General features: G+C 33.4%; 1 protein-coding gene across 2 annotated transcripts in view; it reads right to left on the reverse strand.

Annotated features, from left to right (window-relative positions):
- PRELID2 (PRELI domain containing 2) overlaps nucleotides 1-15,426 on the reverse strand; it is a 92,492-nt gene that overhangs the window by 52,784 nt on the left and 24,282 nt on the right. For both annotated transcript variants that reach the window (XR_007950767.1, XM_051978643.1), the window contains exons 2-3: nucleotides 2,116-2,173; nucleotides 226-299 (exon numbers count right to left, since the gene is read on the reverse strand). Coding sequence is in view for 1 of the 2 variants with exons in the window: in XM_051978643.1 (XP_051834603.1) it covers nucleotides 226-299; nucleotides 2,116-2,173 (132 nt within the window). In the remaining variant the exon portion in view is untranslated. The remainder of the gene's footprint in view (nucleotides 1-225; nucleotides 300-2,115; nucleotides 2,174-15,426) is intronic.

The raw sequence follows: 15,426 nt of genomic DNA on the forward strand, positions 1-15,426 counted from the left end.
CTGACTCCAGGGCCAGTGCTCTACACACTGCACCAACTCATTGCTGCCAATTTTCAATTTTAACAACCTCATTAAAGTTAAATTCAGTGTCAGGTCTCAGTTTCCTTATATGATTGGTTTAAATTAGATAACTTCTAAATTCCCTTCCTATGATTCTATATCTACTGAAGCAGAACAGGGGACAGAAAACTAATGCAATTCTAAGTCAGGTTAAATTTTTGTTACCTTTCTTAAAATTTCTGGAATTACATTCTGACAGATTGCAATCCTCTTTCTGTAGATAATACCTGTTGAGATATCTAAAAATAACAACATAATAAGAATAAAAATATCAACTAAACTTTAAGATTTGCAAAGAGTTTTTACAAATATAAAATCACTTGATCCTCACAACAACCCTGGGAAGTAGGTGATACTGTTATCCTCATTTTACAGATAAGGAAACTGATATAGACAAAAGTTAAATGATTTGCCCAGGGTCACACAGCTAATAAGAGTCTGAGGACAAATTTGAATTTAGATCTTCCTGAATCCAGGTCTAGAATGCTATCCTTTGTGCCACCTAGTTCTGTGTGTGTGTGTGTGTGTGTGTGTGTGTGCGCGCCTGTGTATATGAACACATAAAGATTTTAACCTAAGATGGGGGGAGTAATATTTTTATCTTTCATGTCAATCTAATAAGCTCTCAATTATCTTTGTATGACCATTCCATAGCAAATTTTTAATTTGCCCAGATGAACTTTCCATGCTCATTTTTCTTTTTTTTTCTAATGGTATTTTATTTTTCCAAATATATGCAAAGGTAATTTTTAACATTCATCTTTACAAAACTTTGTATTCCAAATTTTCCTCCCTCCCTCCCTTTCCTCCCCTCTTTCCAAGACACCAAGCAGTCCAATATGGTGTGCAAGAAAAATCAGATCAAAAGGGGGAAAAAAAAACACATTTAAAAAAAAAAAATAGGCAAACAAACAACAACAAAAAGGAGAAACTACTATGCTTCGATCCATATTCAGTCTTCATAGTTCTCTCTCTGGGAGTGGATGACATGTTCCATCCCAAGTCTGTTGGAATTGCATTGAATTCTTGAAAAGAGCCAAGTACATGAGAGTTGATCATCAATCACATACAATGTTCTCTTGGTTCTGCTCTCTTCACTCAGCATCAGTTCATGTGAGTCTTTCCAGACTTTTCTAAAATCAGCCTGCTCATCATGTCTTATAGAACAATAATATCCCATTACATTCAAATACCATAACTTTTTCAGCATTCTCCAACTGAATGGCTCTATTTCCAGTTACTTGCCACCACAAAAATGTAATACTACAAACATTTTTGCATCTATTGGTCCTCTTCTTTATTTTATAGTTACTAGTTGTGTGACCATTGATAAGTCACATAAATAAATTCTAAGTTATCCAGGCAAATTTTATACAACTAAATGTTGTAAAGCAGGTGCTAATTTGTATTGGTAGTTCTATGCAATAATGTTACAAGTCTGATAACCCCACCTCAAGAAAAAAGGACAATAATACTTCACTATTTCACAGGGTTGTTATAAACTAGAGATATAGAAGTTACATTTTTATCATTAATGTATCCTAAAGCCAAAACAAAAAGAGGGGGGGGGAATTTTTTAGTATCTACCACCTTAGATTATGTTGTTATTTCAGTATTGACACCCATGACTACATGTAACCATAACTAAGAGAATCTAATGCAAACACCGATAATGAGAAAAATATGAATAATATTGATAGCGCATAGGAATGGGAATTAAGAGATATTATTCAGTGAGATAATATTTGTCCGTTATCTAATTATCAGTCTCTGTTATTCAGATATTATCCAGTGAGATTGTAATTCACTCTTTGTCACTAACAAGTCAATTGAGCTCTGGCAAACACAGACATCAAAATTAGTAAAGGTAGAACAAGTAGACAAAAAAGTACAAGTAGAAAAAAGTTAATAAAGAAATTTAACTGTCAGAAGTTGGTAATTATTTTAGTATTGAAAATTCATTTGACCACAAATCCATCTTTTGTGTCTAATCTGTATTTTAAAAGAAAGATAACAGCCAGCAATGACCTTATAACAAGCATGCCTACAGCTCACCTGTTCGTTCTTCCACAGTTTTCACATCAATCACGTTTTTATCCATGGAGTTAGGGTACTAAGTAAAAGAACACAAAGAATTATTGGTTATTAAAATAGACATTTCTGCTTAAAGATTCATTAAGTATTTTCTAAGCAGTCTCTGAGTAAAGACCAGTTTTCAGTTTAATATCTTAAATTTACTATCCAATTAAAGGAAGAAAGATATTTGATTTCTTAAACTATATATATATACACACATTTCTTCCTTTGATAGCATTTATTTTTATTATAAAATAACCATAATTTCCACATGGGGGATATTTATTCAGAAATCATTTTCTGATAGGTTACTTTTATCAAAGAGATAATCCCCCCAAAAAAACAAATTTGAGAATAGAGCCATGTCCAACAAATGAACAGAACCTACTGTTGCTATAGTCAGAAAGAAACCACAAGCCTACTATGGGGTTAGGCATGTGCTAAGTGCTTTACTAATATAATCTCATGTTATTCTCACAACAGCCCTGTAAAATAGGTGCTATCATCAATTCAATTTTACTCTGAGGAAACTGAGACTAATAGGGATTAAGTGACTTGTACAAGATTACATAGTTATTAAGTATTAAATGCCAAATTTGAACTTGTCTTCTTTCCCGTGGCCCAGGGCTCTATCCACCATGCCATCTAGCTGCTCTATTTTAAATATAAACGTGTGTGTGTATGATATATGTGTGTGTGTGTGTGTCTTTTTTATGTTCTTTGATCTCTTTGTTACATAATCCTACCAACAATTTTGTTGCAACCACCTCATTTTCCAGGTGAGAGAAGTGAGGCACAGAAAGATTAACTGAATCACTAAGAATGACACAAATAATAATTGTCTAAGGATTCAAACCCAGGTCTTTCCAATTCCAAGTCCAGCATTCTATCTATTCTATAATGCTGACTTTCAGATCAGCTCTCTCTTCTTTGTCCAGTCCTGCACTACAGATAACCCAATCTCCAGCAGCATCTCTGCTCATCCCTCTTGGCCAGGCTTAGTAGCATCTTCTTTTACCCTCCTATAGATAGGACATAGCAGTATCCTGGGTCCCAAGTAGCCATACAAAGTTAAGAATAGGCCCTACCTAGGGTACCAATCCTAGGAGAACTCACTGATCCCAGTCTTACCCCGGTTTAGCCTCACAACACTCCTTCTATCTTGGAAAGCTGTTTCTTGGCAAATTAAAAAGAATCAGAAGAAATATGCTCTCACAAGCCACCTTTATCTTTTCCCCTGTTTATATATTATGTCTTCAAAGCTTGTTCCTCACTAGAAGATGGTAGTTGAACAGCATCTTTAACGAAGAAAGAGACTCTGAGACAGAAATTAGAAGGGTATACCCTCTAGACAAGAGGACAACAATCACTTTCCTCTCTGGACCTTGGTTTCCTCATTTGTAAATTGAGTGACTTTAACTACCTTGATCACTAAGATCTTTTCCAGTTTTGTCAATTTCCTTGGATTTATTCCAGATAAAAATTTTATGTTCTACTTTCTAAGATCTCCTCCAGCTCTAATATTCTAAAACTACAAAATTTAACGATCTAGGATATATGATGCTATTCAAAAGGTCAACATTCTCTGATCCAGCGAAACAAATTTAGTTACAACAACCCACATTGAGAACAATTATATTAGGTGGACCATTCTGATTTTTGTTCAATTCCTCTGAAGAAAATGGGGAAGATGGGGGAAAAATAAATTATTTTAACAATATAAACAAGGATAATTAATGTACTATGGCCAATGAAATTTCCATTAAGATTTGTGATATTAGCATAATATGCCAAGTGGATATCATAAACACATTGTTTTGTTTTTTTTTTTTTAAAGAATTATTAGAACCACAAAGCAATGAGAGAAGCAAGAAAGGTAATCTATCACTTAAGAAGCATGACAAAAAAAAATTATTATCTGAAGCACCTTTCAAATTCTGATCATTTCTCTGGATTACCCATCAATGAAATTCTAGCACAGAAAAGCAACCCAAACATTTGACTGTATTTGGTTGGTACTTACTAAAACTTCAGATTAATTTAAGAACCAGAGAAAATCATGAAATTATATTTCATTATACACTCAGGTCTCATGCATAACATGATGCTTTGAAATAACAAAATTAAAATCAGAATTTCATTACCACACAACAGTAGGAAGCACATGCCCTAGTCCAATCACTGCCAGAGATTCAAGTCATTTTGCTATATAAATATTTTCAGAAAGTCGACTATATTAATTGGAAATGAAACAATTTTCCACACAATAAAGTAAAAAAAATAAAAATCATTCAGGTTTGTTTTTAATGTGATCACCAATAGCTAAATAAAATGATCTGTCTTTCATTTTACATATTTTTAAAAGTTAGAAATGATGGCATTGAGCCTACTTCCAAAATTGCATGAAATGATCTGTTGCCATCTTGTGGTAACTTAAATATTTGAATATTACTTAGATTAGGAGAATTTTATCTGAGATTTGATAATGAAAGAGAAGAGACATAGGAATGACATATGTGTATATATTATGTATAGATATATATGTATGTGTATATGATGTATATGTATTATCTTTGTATATATACATATATGTTTATATTGTGTATGTGTGTGTATTTATACCTTATGTGTACAGGTATAAATATATGTGTTCATTTTATAAATTAATTATTTCTATTATCTAATATCTACCAATGATCAATAATTTAGTTGTCACCTGGATTGCTGTTAATATTTTTAATATCTCAAAGGGTTGGTTTTTTGTTTAAGTAGAATTTAAGAAAAAAAAAATGAGCATCACACTGTATTACTTTGTGAGATTTAAGACATATTATTGAATCAAAGCATAGTCTATATATGTATGTGTGTATGTGTGTGTGTTGTAAGAGTAAAGAGTCTGCTATATATAACATGGTACATACAACAGCATATTCTATAAATATATTAATGCTTCATAAGTAAATAACATATAACATGCAACAATATATTAAAGTAGAAAATATTTTTCTTAGAAAAGCTAAGATGCAATAAATTATAGGGCTTGAGAGTATTACTTATTTAGAATAAGAATGAAAGGCCAATAATTTACACTGTATATGTACGAGCAGATAAGTACAACAACTTTAGAAAGAAGTATATAATGACATGGTTCTTTATACATAATCAAACACTTGATAAATGTTGATTGATTTATATCAGATTATAACAAGGTTTTAAAAGATTATATTCAATTCAACAATAGGGACACAAAATCAGAAATGGAAAATATGCATGGAAGACCTGCTTATAGTCTCTCAATATAATCTATATATTCTATCCCTGACAAGGTTACTAACTTTGCAACACTTTGCATCTGTCTATTCCTTTGTCAAAAAACCTTCCATGAACACCTATTACCACACTCTAAAGTCCAAAATTAGCCACAGATATGCACAACCTGTGTGCATGTACTTCTCCTACTCTTGCATCACGTGATACTCCTCTACATTAGCAAACTGTGTCACTCAGCATCCTTCAACAACTTGCGAAGCCTTTCCTGCCTAATGCCTTTGCTCATATAACTACATGAAATCTCCTTTCCTTGTCCATCTTTATGTTTAGAAATCCTACCAATCCTTTAAGAGTTAGCACCTATGCTGTCTCCTCTAAGAAATTTTACTTAATAACTACAGTTGAAAATGATCTTTCCTTCCTTAGACTTCACATGACACTTTGTACTTCTGTTGGCTTTTCATATTGTATTCTATATTTTTATTATCATATAGTTATATTATGTATATATATGTGAATGTTTTGTGTGTGTAAATATATACTTATGTATAATCATATATGTACATATAAAATATATACATAAAATCTTCACATAATGAGTTCCATAAAGACAAAGAGATAATATCTTATTTAATTTTTGTACATTCCTCACTGCATTACTAGCACAGTAAATTTGCACACAATAAGCACTTACAGCTTATTGAAGGAACACATGAACTTCTTAGGTTGAAAACTACCATTTTGTGTAGAAAAGAAGTTACTTTGAGAAAAATTTTAGGGAAAAAGTTTTTAAGAAGTTTAGGAAAAATACTTAAAGAGTCAAAAGTTCATAGAAGCAGAAAGGAATAATCTAGGCCCATTTTCACATTAATTGGATGAGAAAAGTGACACTCAGAAAATACAGTGAAATGCCACTGCTAAGTTGAAGAAGGAGCAGCTAGGTGTTGCAATGAATAGAGTGCTAGGCCTGGAATCAAGAAGATCTGAACTCAGATTTAATTTTCAGACTTCTACTTACTAGCTGTGAGTCTGGGCAACCATTTAACCTCTATTTGCCTCAGTCCCTAATCTGTAAAATGGGAACATATTAGAGGAGGACACTGGCAAATCACTCCAGTACCTTTGCCTAGAAAATTCCATGGAGTCACTCCAAGATAAGTCTATAGGGTCATGCAGAGTCATATGTGACTGAACAACAGTATCAAAGAGCCAGGATCCAAATCCCAATCCTTTCTCCAAACCCAGTGCTTTTCCTACTTACTAATACATGGCTTCTGAGCTTTTAGATTTTTAGAAGGGAAAAAAAAAAAAAAAGAAACAAGAATGATTAGAATAACAATGGTCTGGTTTTGTTATTCAAATTACAAGTTTAAGAATTTTCAGAAAGTAATTGTTCAGGATTTGTAAATGTAGGCTAAATATCAACTATTCAAAAACCTGGAATTTAAGAAATCTTCCTCATAATAAATAGGTCAACTATTATCATAAAATTCATTGTTTTCCCACTTTCAAGTATGGTTTTTGGAGATCTTAAATAATAAGTTATGCAGATATGGATGTTAACAGTGTAATGAGACAGTTGAGACAGGATAATCCTGAACACAGTGTGGTACAGTAGAAAGGGAAATGTTTCCGGAGAGGACCACAATCCAAATCATGATCAATACTGTGTGACTTTGGGCCAGTCACTTACCCTCACTGGACTCAATTTCCTCATCTCAACCAAGCAACAAATTTTTATTAAATTCCTACTATGTGCTAGGCATTTTGCTATATACTGGGGATATGAAGAAAAGCACAAGACAGTTTCTGCCTTCAAGGAACTTACTGTCTAATAGGATACAAGAAGCAAACAAATATGAACAAATAAGCTATATATAGGATAAATTGCAAATAATTAAAAGGAGGGCATTAAAAAGACAGGATTTTTTTCTGGGACTTGAAGGAAGCCAGGAAGCAAAGAGGAAGGGGAATATTTGAGGTATAAGGGACAGTCAGAAAAAAGGACCAGAAATGATTGATAATTTTATTTGAGGAACAAGAAGAAAGGATCAGTATCACTGACCTGAATTGTGAATGACTTTGGAAGGAGAAGGTTAGAAGACTTGGAAAGGTAGAAGTTTATGAAAGGCTAGGTTATATAACAAAGGGCTTTGAAAGCCAAACAATATTTCAGATTTGATCATGAAAGTGACAAGAAGTCTCTGGAGTTTATTGAGAAAGGGGCTGAAATGGAATGATTTTAGCAACCAAATGGAGAATATCCTGGAGTAGGGAAGATCTGTAGTAAGAAGACCAACCATCAGGCTACTACAATAGTTCAGAAGAAAGATGAGAACCTGTAATAGGGTGGTGGCAATAACAAGAGAGAAGGGGGTATGTTCCAAGGTATATTGCAAAGATGAAATCCAAAAAGACTAAGCAATAGATTGAATATCGGGGATAAAAGCTAATGATGAACTGAGGAAGATAACCGGTTTGTAAGCTTATAGGTCTGGGAAGGATGGTAGTATCCTCAAATAGCAATAGGAAAGTTCCTAAGTAGGCAAGATGTGGAAATAAAGTTAATAAGTTCAGTTTGGGACATGTTAAGCTTAAGATTTCTATGAGATAATCAACTTGAGATGTCCAATAAGCAACTGAAGATGCAAGACTGGAGCTCGGTAAAGAGATTAGGACAAGATACAGTTTTAAGAATCATCAACATAGAGACAGAAATTGAACCCATCTATACTGATAAAATCACCAACCAAAGGGAGAAAAAAAAGAAGACCCAGGACCAAAAACTTTATGAGGCACTCACAATGGTCATGATTTGGGTCAAGATCCAGCAAAAGTATGTGAGAAGTCAACTAGATAGAAGGGAAACCAGAAGAGAGTTGTTTCTAAAAATCCAAAGAGAAGAAAGTATCAAAGAGAAAAAGGTGATGGACAGGGACAAAAGCTGAAGAAAGGTCAAAAAGGACCAGGATTAAGAAAAAGTCACTGGATTTGACAATTAAAAGATCATTGATGATTTTAAAGGAATAGTTCTGGTTAAATGCTGAAGCTGACAAAATTGTAGAGAGCTAACAGTGAGAAAAGAGGGAAAAGAGTGATCTATCATAGATAGCCATTTCAGATTTGCCATCAAAAGGCAAAAGATAGAATGATTGATCAAAAGAAGGTTTTTTAAGAAAGAAGAAACATGCCTATATTTGTAGGCAGTAGAGAATCTGCCAAATAAATAAGAGACTGAAAATAAGTAAGAGTTAGGATGATAGATGGAACCATTTTTGGAGGAAACAGGATGGGGTGGGATTTGTTCAGATAGAGGAATATACCTCAGCAAGGAGAAAGGCTACCTCTTCATGTGAGATGAATAAAGTAGGAGAGAGTAGCAAAAGGCATCTAAATGAGACAGATAAGGAAGGAAGAAAAGGGAGCTCTTAGTGAATGCCATCAATTTGCCTCATATAAGGCAAAGTTCTTAATTGAGAGAAGCAAAGGGAGAAATAAAATTTGAAGAAGGATAAAAATTAGTTTGGAAGAGCTGATGTGGTCAATGTGATAGGGAGTTCATAAGGTAAGTAAAGAAGAATTACCTAGCAGTACTGAGGGCCCAGTTGAAGGTAAATGCCATAAATTTGTCATGGACCCAGTCAGAATGCCTGATTTTCTCCATTTTTGTTCACCTATAAAAGTTAATTATAAGAGGCAACTAGATGTTACAGTGAATAGAGTACTGGCCCTGAAGTCAAGAGGACCCGAGTTCAAATGTGACCTCAGACACTTAATACTTCCTAGCTGTGTGACCTTGGACAAGTCATTTACCCCCAACAGCCTCAGCAAAAAGAAAAAAAAAGTTAATTATATATTATTGTTCTATAAGAAATTATGAGTAGGATGATTTCAGAAAGGCCTGGAGAGACTTACATGAACTGATGCTAAGTGAAGTCAGTAGAACCAAAAGAACACTGTACATAGCAACAACAAAATTGTGTGATGATCAACTCTGATGGATGTGACTCTTTTTCAACAATGAGGTGATTCAGGGAAATTCCAATAGACTTGTGATGGAGAGAACCATCTGAATCCAAGAAAAAGATTGTGGGCACTGAATGTGGATCACAACATAGTATTTTCATCTTTTTTGTTGTTTGGTTTCTTTTTTTTTCTTTCTAATTTTTCTTTTTCTTTTTAATCTGATTTTTCTTGTGCAGCATGATAAAGATAGAAATATGTATAGAAGAAATGCACATCTTTAGCATATACTGGGTTATTTGCTATCTAGAGAGGGGCAGTAAGGAAGGGAGAAAAATTGGAATGTAAGGTTTTGCAAGAATGAATGTTGAAAACTATTTTTGCATGTATTTTGAAAATAAAAAACTATTATTAAAAAAATTTTATAAATAAAATTACTTAAGAGCAAAAAACTATATATTAGTCAAATGAAACATCAATTAATAAAAATCACAGAGAACAAGCTCTTTAAAATCTCATTAAAATTAGTAAATATTTAGAGTTGCTATCATTTACTGAAATAAAAAATATCAGTGCTTACTCATCCTGATCTTCAAAATGCTCCAATTATTTTTATAATGAATAAATCAATTTACACACTTAAAGATAATCTTCAGTCTACACATTTGAAGACAAGTTCAAAACAGATCAACTGAATTCTTCACCAAGATGGCTACCGAAGCAATGGTAGGCTGATTAGCAATTCTACACTTATCTAGGAAAAACCTCAAAATTTGTAATGATCAAGAAATCCACTGATAAATTACAAGTGTCTTCTACTTCACAGAATTGAAAAAAAAAAAAAGTTAGCCATAATCACATAGGCATTTGGAGATGGGGGAAGCTAACAGCAAAGCTAGCTAGCATCAATGTAGGCAAACAGGCCACAAAGCTTTCATCAAGACCATAGATAAGACTGAGATACATTTATCCTGCAGAGTTCTGTGTCTGGAAGCATCAAAATCAACTTCCACCTTCTTCCCTGAAAGCTACAGATGGAAACCTTGCAAGACCCAGAGAGAAGCAACAATATAATTCAGACCAGTACACAAGACAGTCCAGATACTAAGGGCTTTGAAGTCCCTAGCTCTCAGTTGAGGAATGCCATATAGATCTAATATTTCCAATCTCAGTCATCCAAAGAAGTAAAAGCCTGGAAGAGAGAGGTCAGCCCAAGAACACAAGTGAACAAAAGTGCAGAAATGGGAAAATTCTGACCTTAGCAAATAACCACAATTTAAGAACAAAAACTGAGGATATAAGTAAACCAAAGAACACATCTATCAGTATAAAAAATATTAAATATCTGGATAACAATATCAGTAGCTAACATTTATATATTGATTACTTTGTACCAGGAACTGCTTTAAGTAATTTACAATCATTTCATTTGATCCTCACAATGAGAGGTGCTACTATTATCCCCATTTTACAGATAAGGAATTAGGATCACTAAGTTTCTGAGGCTGGATTGAATTCAGGTTTTCCTGCCTTCTGCCTCATGCTTAATCCACTAAGCCATTCAGTGCCCCAAAATCCAGCATAGGATAAAATAACAATAATAAAAAGCTGAAACTCAAAGAAAAAAAGAGATTTTCCACAAAGACTACTTAAATACCTAGAAAAAAATGAAGAGATTAAAAATGAAATAAAAGCTCTAAAGAAAATGTAAAAACAGTTTAGAATAAAAAAGCAATAAGCTTACTGTACCAATTCCCTAAAAATTAGATGAGAACAAAAAGAAATCAATCAATATGTTTTTTTTATAATTTACTATGTGGCAGGCATTGTGTTAGGCACTGGAGATGCAGAAAGAAGCAAAAGAGAGAATTATTCTTGCCCTTACCAGATAAAGGGAAGTCCAGAAAGAAATATTTTCAAAACAAGATACATACAAGATAAATAGATAATTAACGGGGGAAGGAGTCCAACAGGAGTCATGTTGGAAACCATTCTGGAGTTCAAATCTGGCCTCAGACACTTACTATGTGGTTCGAGGGAGGTAACTTAACCCTGTTTGTCTCAGTATTGTTATGTATAAAATAAGCTGGAGAAGAAAATGACAAAGCACTCTAATACCTTCGCTAAGAAAACCTCAAATGAGGTCATAAAGAGTCAGACATTATTGAAATAACTGAACAACAACAAATAAAAGAAAAGCCCTGGAATTAAGAATAGCCAAGGAAAACTTCCTTTGGGTAGAATTTTAGTTGGGAAGCCAAGAGGATCAGTAGTCAAAGCAAAGGAGGGAAGAGCATTTTAGGAATTAAGTACAGCCAGAGAAGTGCCAGGAGAAGAGATGTGGAGTATCTCTTTTGTGTAAAAATCAGGAAGTCAACAATCACTGAATCTAAGAGTAGATGTCCAGGAGTGAAATGTAAGAAGGCTAGAAAATTGTGGTGGTAAGGGGTGGGTGGCTATGTCAAAAAAGCCTTTAAATGGCAAAGAGTATTTTGTATTTGATCTTAGAATCATCAGGGAGTCACGGGAGTTTAAGGAGTAGAGGAATGACATACTCAGATTGATGCTTTGGGAAAACCACTTTAGTGGCTGAATGGAGGATAGATTGAAGTGAGGAGAAACTTGAGCATGCACATTCATGCTGTGGTATTAATTCAGGTATGAAGAGATGGGAGCCTGTGCTAGAGAATTGGAAGTATTAAAAGACAAAAAGAGGCATATTTGTGAGCAGTGGCAAACTTTCACAACAGCTTGGATATGTAGATGAGAGTGAGAATTCCATGAGATTCATGAGATTGTAAGAAATATCAGAAAAGTATATGAAAACAAGGTAACTAACATCAAAAATCAAATGACTTAGAAAATAAGTCAAAAAGAGAGATAATATAAGGACTGCCTATACATTGTCCTGGGATATTGCATCCTGAAAAATTATGATTTTTTAAAAGCCTTGACACTGTAAGAAATAAAATATTTTAAGTATTTAAAAAAAAGCAATTCAAATAGCAAGGAATCACAATCAAAAACACACCTGAGCTAGCAGAACAGTATCTGTTAAAAATGAAAGAAGATGGGCACCTGGATGGTACAGTGGATAGAGTGCCAGCCCTAAAGTCAGAAGGACCTGAGTTCAACTCTGGCCTCAGACACTTAATACTTCCTAGCTGTGTAATCCTGGGCAAGTCACTTAACCCCAACTGCCTCAGCAAAATAAATAGATCAATAATGAAGAAGAGCAAGAAATGCAATATTCCAGAAGGCAAAAGATAAAAGTTTATCACCAAGAAAAACTCACCCTGCAATGGTATTAATAATTTTTGTTGGGAAAGAGGGTCAGGGGGAGAATGGACCTTTTAACAAGCAGAGAACATTAAGAATTCCTAATGAAAAGACCAGAGTAGGAACTTTGGAAGGCAAGCACAAAAATCAAAGAAACCTATAAAGATAAATTTGATCAATTACAAAGAACTGTAAGATGTAATGTTAACATTCTAATAAAGAGGAAGCTAAGTGTTCCATTAGAATGTTCATTTCATTACAACATGAATTGAGGGAATTAAATAAGAAAAACTAAAGGCTTAGAGTAGATTGCTTCTGTTACAAAAATAAAGGTTTAAGAGGGGAAAAACACAATTTTGAGATAGGAAAATATCAGTTAAGTTCAAGAGAAAAATGGGGTGGAAGGAAGAGTAACAGGAGGAGTAGAAAATATAATTCTGCCATAAGCAATGAGTAAAGATCATTTCACAATATTGGAAAGTATGAATTGATACAGAATGAAGTGAGCAGAATCAGTAGAACAATTTATATTGGAGCATCATATGTAGAAAAACAATTTTGAAATTCTTAAGAACTCACCATAATAACCAATCTGGTCTCCAGAGGACATATGATGAAGAAATAATAGACTTAAGGGGGCAAAAAAAAAAAAAAAAAAAAAGACATACATTTTTTGAACATTCTAGTATATATATTCATTTTGTTTGACTGTACTTAACTTCTATCGGGATTTGTTTTCATTTTTCCAAGCTTTTTATTTGCTTGCTTGGGGTGCAGATGTCAACAATGATAATGCTAAAAAAGGCCACTGAAATCTTTCTGAAGAAGCAGAGAGTGGAATACAGGAACGTTCAGAGAGACAGGCCATACAGCTTTGAGCACAACAAAAATAATTTATTACACAGGTTTGAAGAAGTATCAGTATAAGGCAGAGAGTAACAGTACGGTGAGTAGGCCTCTTTTTGTGTGCTGCTATTTAGATGAAAATGATCTTGTTGGGTATTCAAGGATGAAATTCAAAAAAGGGGAAAATATGAGTTTTCTGAAAAAGAAAAACTTTTTTCTTTAACTCGTAATTTGTTATATACTAGTAAGGAAAGCTGAGTTGAAGTTTATCTTCAACAACAAAGGATTTGTTAAAGGAAGGACAATAAAGACATAATTACCAGGGGAATATTTACTTGTTCGATTATAAGCTCCTTGAAAACACAATTTTTATACAATATACACTAACTAGCACAATGCCTTGTAGAGAATAACATTAAATAAATGTTCATTAACTGTAAAAAACATTTTCAAACATCATAGAAATTATAATAGCTAACATTTATAAAGTGTTTAAAATATGCTAGGTACTGTACTAAGAACTTAACAAATATTATCTCATGATCAACTGTGAATGACTTTGCTATTCTCAACAATACAATGATCCAAGACAACTCTGGAGGACTATAATGAAAAATGCTAATCAATATCCAGAGAAAGAACTGATTGTATGTGAACACAGATTGAAGCATACTGTAAGTGTGTGTGTGAGTGTGTGTGTGTGTGTGTGTGTGTGTGTGTGATTGATTGATTCTCACAACAACCCTGGGAGGTATTTGGTATTATTATCTCCATTTTACAAATGGGGAAACTGAGGCAAGTAGCAGTTAAGTGACTTTCTCAAGGTCACACAGCTAAAAAGTATCTAAGGTAGAAATTGAACTCAGGTCTTCATTAGTCCAGGTCTAGTGCTCAATCCACTGTGTCACCTAGCTTCACCTACATATATAAGTGGGTAAGTATCCATTTATATACCTCCAAAAATGTATTTCAGTTGAGGCTAGGCCAACACTATAAAATCTCATTGTTTAACATGCTGATCATCAAAATTCTAAACTATTCATCAAAACATAACTTCTATTATATTGCATTATTAGGCTACTTTAAAGTATTATATTGTAACTTCAATATTTTGTGAGTTCTATTCTGATAACTAGTTATTCATCTATTATCCTTTACTATTTATATGCCAGATTCAATTGTTTTTCTATTTATATATGTCCTCCATTTTTATAGGCAGTTAATGATCACTGGATAGGACACTGATTTGGAATCAAAAATAAAGACCTAAGTTCAAATGCAACCTTAATCATTTATTAGCTATATGACCCTGGACAAGTATTTTAACTTTTATATACCTCAGCTTCTTCATTTGTAAAATAGATATAATAATAATGCACTGTTCCCATGGCTGTTGTCTATGTAAATTTTGATAATATTTGTAATACATTTTGCAAATTTTAAAGTTTGCAAATACATACTAGCTATTATTGTTATTATTTTTATATAACTCCTGGAATACAAATCATAGTTGGTAATAGGCTATAACTTCCTTATAATGATATGTATCTTTCCATTCTCCTATAGATCACACATAATAATTTTACTTTTGAGATCATACTATATTACAATTTTAGGTGAAGCACAAACAGAAGAATGCATTTTTAAATTGCCTTCTATTTCAAGAAACAAATCAGAATCGCTGAAAGTATTCCATTATTTTCAGCACCTATTCAATTCTAAGCCTAAATGTCAATTGTCAATACCTATCTATCCAAATTCCATGTGGTATCTGAAGGTCCAAATACGTGTCATAATGTAGACATTCAGTATTCAGCATTTACTTAGTTTTTCCAGGTAGATTGACAGATTGATTTTTCTTTAAGAGTCGTGGATCCCCATGAGGCCTCTGCATTGTTTGGTGGATTTGTAAAATCAGCACAATGTCATCTA

Source organism: Antechinus flavipes, chromosome 2 (genome assembly GCF_016432865.1).
Source record: "Antechinus flavipes isolate AdamAnt ecotype Samford, QLD, Australia chromosome 2, AdamAnt_v2, whole genome shotgun sequence".
Classification (NCBI taxonomy): Eukaryota; Metazoa; Chordata; class Mammalia; order Dasyuromorphia; family Dasyuridae; genus Antechinus; species Antechinus flavipes.